The following is a 13,522-nucleotide window of genomic DNA, read 5'->3' as shown; positions in this document are numbered from 1 at the left end:
CCTTTTTAAACGATATCTCGTTACTTGGCATCAGCATATCAATAACCTTTGGGATGCAAAGTATCAGGATCTATCACCATTTCGATATTTTGTCACACCCCTAACACTCTCATACTGATGGCATCATTTTAGTGCCGTATCGGTACAGATACTAGTATCTGTATGAGTACAACACTATTGGTAATATTAGGCATTCGTGCAGGCGGGCCAGACGGGTCTGATGCTAGCGGTTAGCCACGGTCGCATGGACATGGTGCAGGCCCTGCTAGCGCACGGCGCCGACGTCAACGTGCAGGACGACGAGGGCTCCACGGCCCTCATGTGCGCCAGCGAGCACGGACACGCCCACATCGTCAAGCTCCTCCTGGCCCAGCCAGGCGCCGATGCAACCCTCAGCGACAGCGTCAGTTAGGCCGACCGTAATCTCCTACGTGAGACCAATTTCCGCACTGATACGTCTGTCTCTTTACTCGCAGGACGGCAGCAACGCTCTGTCCATCGCTCTGGACGCCGGACACAAGGATATTGCTGTCCTGCTTTACGCCCACGTCAACTTCGCCAAAGCGCCGTCGCCAGTACGTAACCTCCGTCGTCTTTACTAGGTAATCCGACACCACCGTGACTGCTTTTGACGCGATTTTCAGGGAACCCCTCGGATGGCCCGCAGGAAGTCTCCGAGCCCCACTCGCAGGAGCGCCTTCGATTAATCTGTGAACATTTCGGACCTTTTCATTTTTTTTGTTCACTTGCTGATTTTGAAATTTAACCAACTGGTGCCTCAAAAAAACCTTTGGATGAATAATCCCCTCCACCCCTTTTTACTAATTCTATTACTTCAGTCCAATGTACATAGTGCTGATCTCCAGTCCACTTTTCTACCAATTCTTTATCTATTTAAAAAGAAAAAAACGGCAGTATTTTTTAGTATGAGCGCATATAAGGATCATATGAAGTCGTTAAAGTATTTATCAAAGTCTAGTTTTTAAAGCACATCCACAGTTTCTTTGTACATATGGTACGTTAGCCTATTATTGTTTCCGAATTGATCTTTTGTTGTCAATGAAATTGACTCCTTTTTGTGTGACGATGTCATCATGAATCAATAAACGTTAAAGTGCACGTATGCTTGTTTCAGTGCCATTGACGGCAAAAGGGGGGCTGTCAGTATGGTCAAAAAGCTTTTCGTGTTTTGGAGTTAGACATTGAAGACTCGAAGTATTAATTTATTTCGGACTTTCGCCTAACAAGTGACCAAACTATTGACCAAAAGAACATTTATCTTCAATGATATCGGCATGGTTACATAGAGGGCCGGTCCTATGCAATTTGGTGTGTAAGGCCACCGACCAAACAGGCGTTCTATTGCCGTCAATGTCGGCCAATAAATTCACCCTTTAAAAACTCATTTTTATTGTATTAATGTTTTATTGCGTTTTTTGCGCTGGATGGGTTGACTCTGACGATGCCAGTGGTGGTCTGTTTGGTTCTCCTACGTGTTGAAAACAGTGATAACATTGGAAAAACCGATGAAAGTTTTTTTGCTTTGTTGTAAATGTCAAATTTTGAGATCACAAACCTGCGTGATGGCACACGTTTTGCTTTCTGAGTGGGTCGGGCACACTGCGCGCTTCCCGTCCTGCTTAAAGGCAAAAAAACGAGAAACGGGAAGTCGAAAAGACACTTTGACTTCAGAGCAAGCCCGACCTGTCGATAGCCGGGCAGGTGGCGCTGACGAGGAGCTTCTGAACCTGCTGCTTCCAATGGAGCATATCTTCATCCTGCATCAGGTAAGTGGAAAGAAAAAGTCTACACACCTCTCTTCAGAAGATAACGGACCAATGTAATGCATTCATTGCATTTATCACTGTTAATTCAAATAAGGTTGCTGCTGTTCGAGTCTTGTAAAATGTATTGCTCATTCAGTCTGACCAACATTTTAGTAGAAATTTAATCTATGCTTAAAATAAGCAGTCAATTAAATTTTACAAGTTTATGCAGAAAATCTTAAAATGCATCACTGTAGAAAAAGATCTAAAAATTTAAGAAAATTATCAATGTTTTCGAGACAGGATATGCATGAAAAAAAGACATTTGCATAAATCAACATTTTCATGAAAAAATTGCAAATATTCTGAATTATTCAAATGCATACAGTGGTACTTCTACTTATGAACGTTTCTACATACAGAATTTTGTGGTTAAGACGCCTCTACAGGAAAATATTACCTCTTGTTACAAAAGAAATTTCAAGTTATGATAGGCAAAAATACAGTATGGCTGGGATTCACAGCTCCCAGAGTTTACTGAACTTAACATACTTATAGCTGCTCTGCCATTGGCTATTGTCTAGCATTCCTGGCATCCCATTTGCTAAGAGGGACCTCTGATGCATATATATATACTGGTCCTTCTCAAAAAATTAGCGTACTGTGATAAAGTTCATTATTTTCTGTAATGTACTGATACACATTAGACTTTTATATATTTTAGATTCATTACAACTGAAGTAGTTCAAGCCTTTTATTGTTTTAATATTGATGATTTTGGCAAAAAAGGCAAGAAAAAAACAGAAAAATAGTTATCTAAAAAATTTTGCATATCATGAAGAGGTACTCTAAAGAAGATACTAACCCAATCATCTAAATCAACGAATCAACTCAAAACCCCTGAGAAAGATTCCTGAGGCTTTTAAAAACTCCCAGCCTGGTTCATTACTCAAAAAAGCAAACATGGGCAAGACTGCCGACCTGACTGCTGTCCAGAAGGCCATCATTGACACCCTCAAGCAAGAGGCTAAGACGTGGAGAGAAATTTGTGAGCGAATAGGCTGTTCCCTGAGTGCTGTATCAAGGCACCTCAGAGGGAAGTCTGTGGGAAGGAAAAAGTATGGCAGGAAACACTGCACAAACAGAAGAGGTGACCGCTCCCTGAGAAAGATTGTGGAGAAGGGCCGATTCCAGACCTTGGGGGACCTGCAGAAATGGGATCCGCCGTGCACAGGCGTGTGCTGGAAATGGGCTACAGGTGCCGCATTCCCTAGGTCAACCCACTTTTGAACCTGAAACAGCGGCACAAGGGCCTGACCTGGGCTACAGAGAAGCAGCACTGGACTGTTGCTCAGTGGTCTAAAGTACTTTTTTTCAGATGACAGCAAATTTAGCATGTAATTCGGAACTCAAGGTGCCAGAGTTTGGAGAAAGACTGGGGAGAAAGAAATGCCAAAATGCCTGAAGTCCAGTGTCAAGTACCTACAGTCAGTGATGGTCTAGGGTGCCATGTGAGCTGCTGGTGTTGGTCTACTGTGTTTTATCAAGGGCAGGGTCAATGCAGCTAGCTATCAGGAGATTTTGGAGCACTTCATGCTTCCATCTGCTGAAAAGCTTTATGGAGATGAAGATTTCATTTTTCAGCACGGTCTGGCACCTGCTCACAGTGCCAAAACCACTGGTAAATGGTTTACTGAATTTGGCATTACTGTGCTCAATTGGCCTGCCAACTCTCCTGACCTGAACCCCATAGAGAACTGTGGGATATTGTGAAGAGGAAGTTGAGAGACACCAGACCCAACACTGTGGATGAGTTTAAGGCCACCATCGAAGCATCCTGGGCCTCCATAACACCTCAGCGGTGCCACAGGCCAATTCCCTCCATGCCACGCCGCATTGAAGCAGTCATTTCTGCAAAAGGATTCCCGACCAAGTATTGAGTGCATAGCTGATATAATTAATAGGTTGACTTTTTTTTTTTTTTTGGTATTAAGAAAACACTTTTTCTGTATTGGTCGGATGAAATATGCAAATTTTTTTAAATCGGGATTTTTGGCTTTTCTTGACATTTTTGCCAAAATCGTCAATATTAAAACAATAAAAGGCTTGAACTACTTCAGTTGTGTGTAATGAATCTAAAATATATGAAAGTCTAATGTTTATCAGTCCATTACAGAAAATAATGAACTTGACCACAATATGCTAATTTTTTGAGAAGGGCTAGTATGTGTGTATCCCAGCGTCCTCTTCATTCGCTTCTCGTGTTCTGATGGCTTTACATAAGTATTGTTTTGTTATTGTTTTTTTTTTTTTTTTTTTAATACTTTATGCACTGCAATAATCTAATTTTAACGTATTTAATAATAATAATAATTTTATGTTTATTACGCACTTTACATTTGAAAAACAAATGTCAAAGTGCACAACAAATCTCAAAGTGCACATTTGTTTGTTACATGGTTTGACACATTTTCATGCATTATAAAAGATATGTCTGGATTTTGGGGGGGCTTGGAACGGATTAGGGCATTTACATGGAAAATGAGTACAGAATTTTTAAGTTACGAAACTACTTTGAGAACCAAATAATTTCCTAATTGGAGGTACCACTGTTTTTGTTTTTTTTTTTAGGTGGGGGGGATCACATTAACAAACAATGAAAACCTAGACACATAGCTGGTTGATAAGTTTTTGTTTGTCTTTCTAGATTGTATCAATTTAGTTTCTTTTTGCAACACTTAATGAGACGTTACCGAAAGCGAAGGTCTGAGGGCGTCTACGGCTTCCTTCAGCTGGCCAATCCTATTCCTTGCCTCATGTAGTTCTGCCTCCAAATGACCGAATGTCCAGGCGTCGCTTTTTCTACACAGAAAGGGAGGGGAAAACATGGGTAAAAAAGAAAACAAAAACACGCAAAAAGCAGTGGCGCCACCAGGGGGTGGCCAGGGGTAGCAATGGCTAAATTGGTTGGCCACCCCACTGGCCACCCCGCTTGCAAGTATATCGTTAGATTGCTGAAGCATCAGTTATGCATTTCATCCCAAATGAATGCATTTATTTTATTTTGTTAAAATGTACAGCTTGTGCCTAATATATACATAACACAATAAAACAATTGTTGTGGAACTCAAAATGTTGACTGGGCAGTTATGAACTATGCACATTAAATCATTAGTAACATCAAATATTCATTCATTCAACAAAGTATATCAGTAGCCGTGTCCTTAAGTCTTTCTGATAGTTTTCCCATGACCTTTTTACTGCAATAATATAATGAAAACCTGAAATTATGGCTTTTAGTTTTGGTGTGCCACCCCAAGATTTTAAGTGGCCCCATCTGGCCACCCCTATGAAAAATTTCTGGAGGCGCAACTGGCAAAAAGTTACTGACTTTATCTTTTCAATTTTTGGTCAGTGACTTTTTCTCTTGGTTTCTCCCCCCTTACTTTTGTGCTCCGGTCAATTTTTTACCAGCCTCTTTTTTTAAATTAATTATTATTATTATTATTTTTTTGTAACTGCTACATTCACATATTAATACATTTGCCATCAACAAATTTGATTGGTTTTCCCTTTTAAGCAGTGAAATATAGGACTATCTGAAGTACTGTACTCTGAAGATGTCCTAGCAATTTGAACCTGAGTGCTTCCAGCTCAGTGCGAGATTGGTCCAGTTGGCTCCGAAGTTGTTCCAGGTCGTTACCGCGCTCCGTCAGGTCGGCCTCCAGCTGCTCTGCCACCTGGTGGCGCAGGTCATCAATACAGTTTATTATTGCAAATATCGTTATCCGATTATGACTTTTTTTCAACCGATATCCTGAAGATGTCCAAAAATCAGATACCGATGAATACGGTTGTGGATGCTTTGACGAACGTTTTGTGAAAAAAAGGGGACCTTCAATTGAAGTTGTAAGAAAAAGTGCCAAAGTAATGTCCCATATAATTCAAATAAGCAAAAACGTCTGTAATTAAATAAAAAGAGTAATGCACAAATAAATCACGTTTACACTAGTTACCCCTTAGAGCCACTAGGGGGCGACAAAGCATTAAAAATTCAGGCAGGCAATCAAAGGACATGCAAATTCATAGGATTGGTGATAAAGTAGTTATATGTGATGAGTTTATATTACTTTAATTTTCGTTTTTTTTTTTTTTTTTTTCATTTTATTTGTTCACTATGAGTGATTAGGGTCTTTCCCTTAGATAACAAATCCCAAGCAGCTTAGTTCGGACATCTAGAGGTTACTCTAAGCACAGCTGTTGTGCTAAACTGTGACCAGACCTTGCACAAAGGCTGCAAACTTGTACATGAATTTATAACCCTGCAAATATACTGACGAAAAATCGATATCTTACATCGGCCAATATAATCGGACAACATCTTTTTTGTGAATTTACTTTTAACCTGTCCTGTACAGCTGCTTTTAAACGGGGAATGGGACTCTGAGTCTTTATTGTCTGAACAGTTTTAATAATCACATGGGAGTTTGATATGCTCCCATCGTAGTTGTTCATTGTTTTATTAGGAGAAAGCAGTGAACAGGAAGGGGTTATGGCTGGGACAGAAAGGAAGGAAGCAGACAGAAGAGGGGAAGAACAAACAAACACAAATTTACACGCTTATGCTACCGATGAACATTGTGGTGCTATTGTTTGCTAATTACACTTACCTGTGGACACCATGTGGGGGCCTGATAACCAAGGAGAAAGAGTATGGGGGCAAGTCAAAGGGGACGTGATTAGGCGGGGTGGAGCAGGCGCACTTCAGCAAAGTGAAGTGTGGAACCCAGTATTATGTGAATCACATGTTAGTGTGGATATGTTATTTGTGTATATGTTATCGGACAACTCTAATCGCAAATGTTGCAGTTAAAATTATGGACCTTCTTGCGGACGCAGCTGCGTCTGGCCAATTTGGCCACGGTTTCTTCGAGGACAGCCACGTCGGCCGCCGCGCGGCTCCTCTGCTGCCTGAGGGCATGGTTTTCCCGGGCCAGCAGGAGAGCCCTCTCGGAGAGCTGGGCATAACGCGCCGTCACTTCCCGGTTCTCTAGCGCCACCCGCCTGCTGGCCTCGGGCAGCTTTAGCTCCACCAGACGATCCACCTCTGATGCTGCGTCCGCTGCTGCCATTTCAAGTGCCTTCTCTAGCCTGCCCACACAAATGGAAAATTTATCAATGAAAGATAAATGACTGGAAAAAGTCTTTTAACATTTATTTAGTGAACATTTTTTCCAACCGTCAAAAAACCACAACCAGTTCCATATCCTTGACTGGTTAGGTCTGATTTTCTCGACATAATGAAATGAATGTCTGGTTAAAAAGTAACAAGTATATGTGTATATACAGGGGTTGAACATTATAATGGAAACACCTTAAAAAAAAAAAATCAATGAAACTAATATGATGTAGGTCTGCCTTTTGTGGCAATTACAGCCTCAATTCTCAGAGGTATTGATTCATACAACTTGTGAATTGTTTCCATAGGAATTTGAAGCCATTCTTCAGTTAGAATACCCTCCCTTTTAGAAATGATGGCAGTGGAAATCGTCTTAATTGAATCTCTAAAATGACCATACAGTGCATCACAAAAGTGAGTACACCCCTCGCATTTCTACAGATATTAAAGTATATCTTTTCATGGGACAGCACTGACAAAATGACACCTTGACACAATGAAAAGTAGTCTGTGTGCAGCTTATATAATAGAGTTAATTTATTTTCCCCTCAAAATAACTCATTAATATCTAAACCTTTGCCAACGAAAGTGAGTGCACCGCATGGGAACAACGTACATCCCTAAATGTCGAAATTGAGTACTGCTCCTTCATTTTCCCTCCAAAATGTCATGTGACTCGTTACAGGCGTGCTGTCAGCATTGCTGCAGACTGCAGAGATTGAAGAAGTGGGGGTCAGCCTGTTATTGCTCAGACCATACGTCGTACTCTACATCAAATTGGTGTGCATATCTGTCACCCCAGGAGGAAGCCTCTTCTGAAGACTGTACACTAGAAAGCCCGCAAACAGTTTTCTGAAACGTCAACAAAGCACATGGATTACTGGAACCATGTCCTATGGCAGGGGTCTCCAAACCGGTCCTCGCGGGCCGCTGTGGGTCCTGGTTTTTGTTCATACCGATTAAGCACAGACTTTTTAACCAATGTGGTTTCTACTAAAACAAGCAGCACCTGACTGCAATGAACTGATTACACTTATAAAACACCTGATTGGTGAAAAGGTGTGGTCTTGTTTTGTTGGAGTGCAATCCTGCACCCACTGCGGCCCTATGTGGAATAGTTTGGAGACCACTGTCCTATGGTCTGATGAGACGAAGATTAATTTGTTTGGTTCCGATTGTGTCAAGCATGTGTGGTGGCGACCAGGTGAGGAGTACAAAGATAGTGTGTCATGCCTACAGTCAAGCATGGTGGTGGGAATGACCCCCCCCTTCAATCTCTGCAGTAATGCTGACAGCACTCCTGTAACGAGTCACATGACATTTTGGATGGAAAATGACAAGCAGTACTCAATTTGGACATTTAGGGATGTACGTAGTTTCTATGGGGTGTACTCACTTTTGTTGCCAGGGGTTTAGATATTAATGGCTATATTTTGAGTGGAAAATAAATTAACCCTATTATATAAGCTGCACACAGACTACTTTTCATTGTGTCATTTTTTTCAGTGTTGTCCCATGAAAAGATGTACTTAAATATCTGCAGAAAGCGAGGGGTGTACTCACTTTTCTTTATTCTTTAACAAGTGTTCAGTGATTATGCCAAAATGTTAGGTGTTTCCAATATTATGTCCAACCACTGTATATATGTATGTGGGGTGGGGGGGGGTGCACGCGTGTGTGTGTGTATATGCATATGTATAATATGTCAGGTGTGCTACACGATGGCTGGAGGAGGTGAAACTCCTGAACCCCCCCCCCTCGAAGAAAAGGAAATCGCTGGTATGGAAACACTTCAGCTACAGCAAAGTTAGACGGCCGCCGCTTAGAGGAGGAGGGCCAACCGACAAGTTTGCGAAGGGTGGCTACTGATGAGGCAATACCTCCAATATGATTTCGTATTTATACAAAATAAAGGTTAGTAAACACACTTGTGAACGTTTCCCACCGCCTGCGAGAATTAACTCCAGCGTGTCTAGTGTGTTTAGAGGTGGTAAAACGTGTTTTTTTTTTTTTTTTTTTTCCCCTCTGGAAACTTGAGAACGAGAGTGTATAATGTAAACATGATACGAGTCATACACATGTGCTTTTTATGGAAAATAATTCAATATTTTTTGTACTGATGATATTAATACTAAGCTGTGGGTTTATGCTTACCTAAAATAAGTAAGAAAATAATATTTTTTTTGTTCCAATTTGCCAATGTTTTGAAAAATAAAAATCCTGTTCAACAGATTTTTTCTTTGTTTGTGTGTGTGTGACCCAGATATCTCAAAGTAACGCATTTTAGAGCTGTAATTGCAATATTGTGATACCGGTAAACCGTAATATTTTTGCTTAAGGTTATCATACCGTCAGAATCTCATACCGCCACATCCCTAGTCTTAGGTATACATACAGTATGTAATATGACATATGTACCGTAAATCTGAATTTTAATAAGGAAATTTGGTGGTGTTCATTTTATTCCTAAATGTTTGAGCCATAGAGTGACCATACTGTACCGTGTTTTTTTTTTTCTCTCTCACCTGCTCTTTTCCATTTGGGCCTTCATCTCGGCGGCTCGAAGGACGTCAGCATGCGCCTCTTCCCGGTCGGCGAGCTTCTTTTGTACAGCTGCCATGTCAGACATCAGCTGATCTTTCTGCTTCTCGAAGGTCTCTACCAACATCAGCCTAACCGCTAGGAGCAGATGGAGTTGGTGTCAATCAAAACACTTGATACAAATAGATATTTTTCTAACACCACGAAAGCCAAAAAATATTCCACAGTTGATTGCACTTATCTTCAAAGCATTGATTTGGTGCCTTCGTGCTACCAACACACGATGTGGAGGTGAATTGAGCCATACTCAAAAACCAAAGAAAGTGATCCCTCAAATGACCCAAAATGAGCAGGAAGTCAAATGGAAATGAGCTGGAAGTGAAATGGATATGGCCAGGAATTGAACATAAACGAACAGAAACCCAGATAGCAGACCGACATTAAATAAACATGGATTTTTCCATCAAAATCATCAGTATGGTTGACGTCGAAATTTTCGACGTCAAGTGACGTTGAAACACCCTTGTTCTATGGTATGTCAGGAAATGGTTGGGTTAACATTGTTTTATAGTTGAGGAACTAATGTTGACAAATAGTTGATTTATGATTGACCGGGAAATACGATTTAAAAAATCATTGATAATGGATGAGCGGGCGTTTTGGTCGAAAACATAACATTGATTCAGCGTTGTTCCAATATTATTAATAATCAAATTGACATTTAAGTTTTGTAAGGATTTCAACGTTGAAACAACATTAATTGAGGGTGCAAAAGTGACGATGATTTAATGATATAAGATCAACAGCGGAATGTTGATCCAAAATCTTTTCAATGTCTGTCTGCTATCTGGGAAAGTGTCCCGTGAATGACCCAAAATCAACAGGAAGTGACTGGTAGGAGATGACCGACTGGCAGAGCTAAGCATCACAATGCATTTTTTCCTTAATATTTTGTTTATAAATACTTGTTTTTTATTTTTTCTTAATTGTATTTTTTAAAACACAGAAAATGATTTGGAATTGAACTGAAATGACTGTAGCAATGCCACAACTCAACAGGAAATGATCCTTAATTGCCTCAAATGAACAGGAACTGACCAGTGGCGGAACAAATGTGAACTGGGTGCGATGAACATAAACAGGACCCCCCACGAGCGGATTGTCCAACGGAAGAGGACCTAGTGGACAATTATGAGAACCTCCATACTTTCGCAGGTTTCTCAAGATGATTGTCCGGTGTATGTGTTGTGGGGGTGCAAGTGGACATTTTTTGTGGGCCGCTCCAGACAGCCGGCCAAGCGGCTGGCAGAGGATTTTTAACACTTAAACACTATATTACAGCTTCGTGCATCATCTTACCTTTGTGTTTGACCCTCCCTTCGCCCAACCACACCCACCGTACGCCTGCAAATTGGACCCTTAGAGGTCCAGGCACAGTCAAAGCACCAGCAACCCCTAAGTTCCACCATTGGAAGAAGGAGTTTAGCGACCAACAGAGCAAAATATCCCCATGCAATTTCTAGAGATATTGCATTTTCTAGTAAATTCTAATTTTATTAATGTAAAATATTTGCGACAAAAAAAATGAAAAATTAAAAACAATTTAAGTTCAATTGGATTACCAACAGTCACTTGCCCTATGAAGGGTTAACTCATGTTCTGCCACTGACTGCAATAGATGTCTAATCCATATGCGATCACTGCCAGCCCCTCCTAGTCCAAAAGAATTGGACTTCTATCGGCGTCAATGGCACAAGTTAGGTTGTAAATCTCACTTAGGCTTGCGTTGTCGCCCTCCAGGCGGCGGACGTGTTCCCGAACTTCCCGGATCTCCTCCTCCATCTGCTGCTTGAGAACTTCTTGGTCCGCCTGAGCTTCCCGCAGACTTTGGTCGAGCTTTTCTGTCAGCCGCTCCAACTCGTCCTCCTTGTTCAGCAGCTCCATCTTCAGGTACTCCACCGTGTCTTTCTGCTCCGTCTCCAAGGAGACGCACCGACGCTCCAGCCGCGTCTTCTCCTTCTCCAGGCGCTGGCATTTCAGCTGCTGTCTGGACTCGTCAATCGTTGTCAATCAGCGTTTGCCGTCGTCCATCCAAGTCGCAACTCACCTTTCAAGCTCCTCGTTCAAAAAGCGGATTTGCAGCAGATACAAGTTCTTCTCTTTATCTCCGGGATCTTCTTGTTGGACGGGAATGACTTGACTCTGCTTTTTTCTGTCATCCTCTTGTTTTTTCTCCTTCTTTTTAGGCATGGTGAGAAGAAGAAAAAAAAGTACAGCCTGAAAAAAAGTTGAGTGTACTACTCGGTTGCTAGGCAACGGGGCATTCAGGGACGCTCAGAGAAAGTCTGCACTGATTTGCAAGTTAAAAATCATTGTTAATTGAGATTTATGGATTAAAAGAATGTTAAATTTTCAAATAGGATAATTTGTGTGACCAGAAATGAATTCGGGCCACTTTAGATGAGTTCTGGGGCTGTAAAAGTAAAGTAAATGATTGTGTAGACTTGGGATATACAAGACAAGAATTTTATAAATCAATATACATTTTTATATGAGCACAAACAATTTTTTAAAACTTTATTTTATGGACATAGTTAACTTATTGATATAACCAACTCGCAGTAGCAGCAGTCCTTCGCACTTTAAACTGATTGGACGTCTATGGCTGTAAGTGGCAGCCAATGCCAGGCAATGAGTTCATTTGACATCATTTTCTGTTGATTTTCAGTCACCTCATTTTCCATTTGAGGCATCTACGGGTCGCTACCTGTTGATTTTGAGGCGTTTACAGGTCACTTTCTGTTGATTTTGGGTTTCTTAGCAGGAAGTGACTTGAGAATTTCCCCAAATGAATATGAATTGACTCCGAATCAAAAAGTAACTTGTAAATGCCCTAAAATCATACACGAGGATTGTGGGGAGGCAGGCGGGACAGTGCCCCCTCTAGTGGCCGAAAAATGTTATTGCATGTAATTGTCTTTCCATTATATGAATTTAAAGTAAAGACCTAGCCGGTAAAATGTTGTCTATAAAAGTTGTAAAGCAATAAAACATACAACAAAAAGGAATGAAATGAACAAGAATCAGAGTATTTCATATTGGATCAAAATTATTTTTCGAACAGATAATGTGACTAGCACTTAAGGGCGCTTTCACACTATCACTGTTTGGTCCTTTTTAAATGCACCACAGTTCTTTTTCTCAGACAGTCCGCTTCATTTTGTAAATGTGAACGTGCATCTGAACTCTAGTTCGGACCAAACAACCGAACTCTGCGGTCCGCTCAAAAATCTTGGGTCTCGGTACGCTTTCAGAAGTGGGATGAGGCTGTAAGGTCAAGGCCAGGGGCTTTTTTGCACCACGGACCGGTGTGATTTGAGTCTTTTGTTTTTTCACGGACCGGTGTTCTGTCAAATTTTGTACCATTATAAAATTTTGCTCCCAAAGCTTTTGTGGGGGTGAAAAAAGCCCTCTTTTATATTCAGTTGGACTGTCAATGTTATCCAACGATGCTAAAAACTATTTACATCATAAACATACATGTGCAACACGAAAATGGCGTAAATTAATGCTTAACGACACGGCGAAGTCGTTAAGTGAGAGAGTTGCGTGCAGTTGTTGTGTGCAGCTGACATGGCAAACGTAAGTTAATATTCCTTTCTTTAAAGAAAGTTTGTAGTGTGTACTTTGGAATTGCTACATTTGTGGTCATTTTTAATGTTACGCGCATGCCAAATTTGTCAGAACACCGGCAATGTGCGGCAGAAAAAATATAAAATAATATTTGCTTTTAGCCCTGTCGTGTTAAGTGCAGGGAAAATACAACTCAACTGCTGAATCAGTGGGAGGCCTGAGTTTGTTTCGTTGAGACGAGATGGTCCTGAGAAGGGAGAGTGAGATAAGCCCGTTTTACAAAGACAAAGATAGGATGTTGGAAATTGTAGCACAATTTTTAGTGCTCTCCTAGCGATGTCAGGATATTCCGAAATGACTTTAATCCAGAACCTTGGTAGAGTTGTTGTCTCAAATGTACGTT

The 13,522-nt window shown here is 41.0% G+C and overlaps 2 protein-coding genes across 4 annotated transcripts in view; one reads left to right on the top strand and one right to left on the bottom strand.

Moving 5' to 3' along the window:
- kank1a (KN motif and ankyrin repeat domains 1a) overlaps positions 1–1,402 on the top strand; it is a 78,975-nt gene extending 77,573 nt beyond the window's left edge. For all 3 annotated transcript variants that reach the window (XM_057831063.1, XM_057831064.1, XM_057831065.1), the window contains 3 exons: positions 203–403; positions 477–575; positions 645–1,402. In XM_057831063.1, the coding sequence (XP_057687046.1) occupies positions 203–403; positions 477–575; positions 645–707 (363 nt within the window). In that variant the 3' untranslated portion in view covers positions 708–1,402. The remainder of the gene's footprint in view (positions 1–202; positions 404–476; positions 576–644) is intronic.
- LOC130912921 (cilia- and flagella-associated protein 157-like) lies at positions 894–13,178 on the bottom strand. The gene is made up of 8 exons (XM_057831072.1): positions 11,594–13,178; positions 11,262–11,533; positions 9,471–9,624; positions 6,650–6,917; positions 5,406–5,506; positions 4,520–4,628; positions 1,705–1,778; positions 894–1,636 (listed from the first exon to the last, which is right to left on the bottom strand). Exons 1-8 carry the CDS (start codon positions 11,734–11,736, stop codon positions 1,417–1,419), a joined length of 1,341 nt encoding a protein of 446 aa, XP_057687055.1. The 5' UTR covers positions 11,737–13,178; the 3' UTR covers positions 894–1,416.
- Positions 13,179–13,522: the final 344 nt, after the last annotated feature.

This window comes from Corythoichthys intestinalis, chromosome 3 (genome assembly GCF_030265065.1).
Source record: "Corythoichthys intestinalis isolate RoL2023-P3 chromosome 3, ASM3026506v1, whole genome shotgun sequence".
In the NCBI taxonomy this organism is placed as follows: domain Eukaryota; kingdom Metazoa; phylum Chordata; class Actinopteri; order Syngnathiformes; family Syngnathidae; genus Corythoichthys; species Corythoichthys intestinalis.
This window is presented reverse-complemented; position numbering and strand designations above follow the sequence as displayed.

Excerpts from the sequence above, each read along its gene's own strand:
- LOC130912921 (XM_057831072.1), bottom strand. The coding sequence starts at position 11,736 with ATGCCTAAAAAGAAGGAGAAAAAACAAGAGGATGACAGAAAAAAGCAG. Across the intron at positions 11,534-11,593 it reads TTGAACGAGGAGCTTGAAAG|ACAGCAGCTGAAATGCCAGC; the intron begins GTGAGTTGCGAC and ends TGACGAGTCCAG. Across the intron at positions 6,918-9,470 it reads GCCCAAATGGAAAAGAGCAG|GCTAGAGAAGGCACTTGAAA; the intron begins GTGAGAGAGAAA and ends TTGTGTGGGCAG.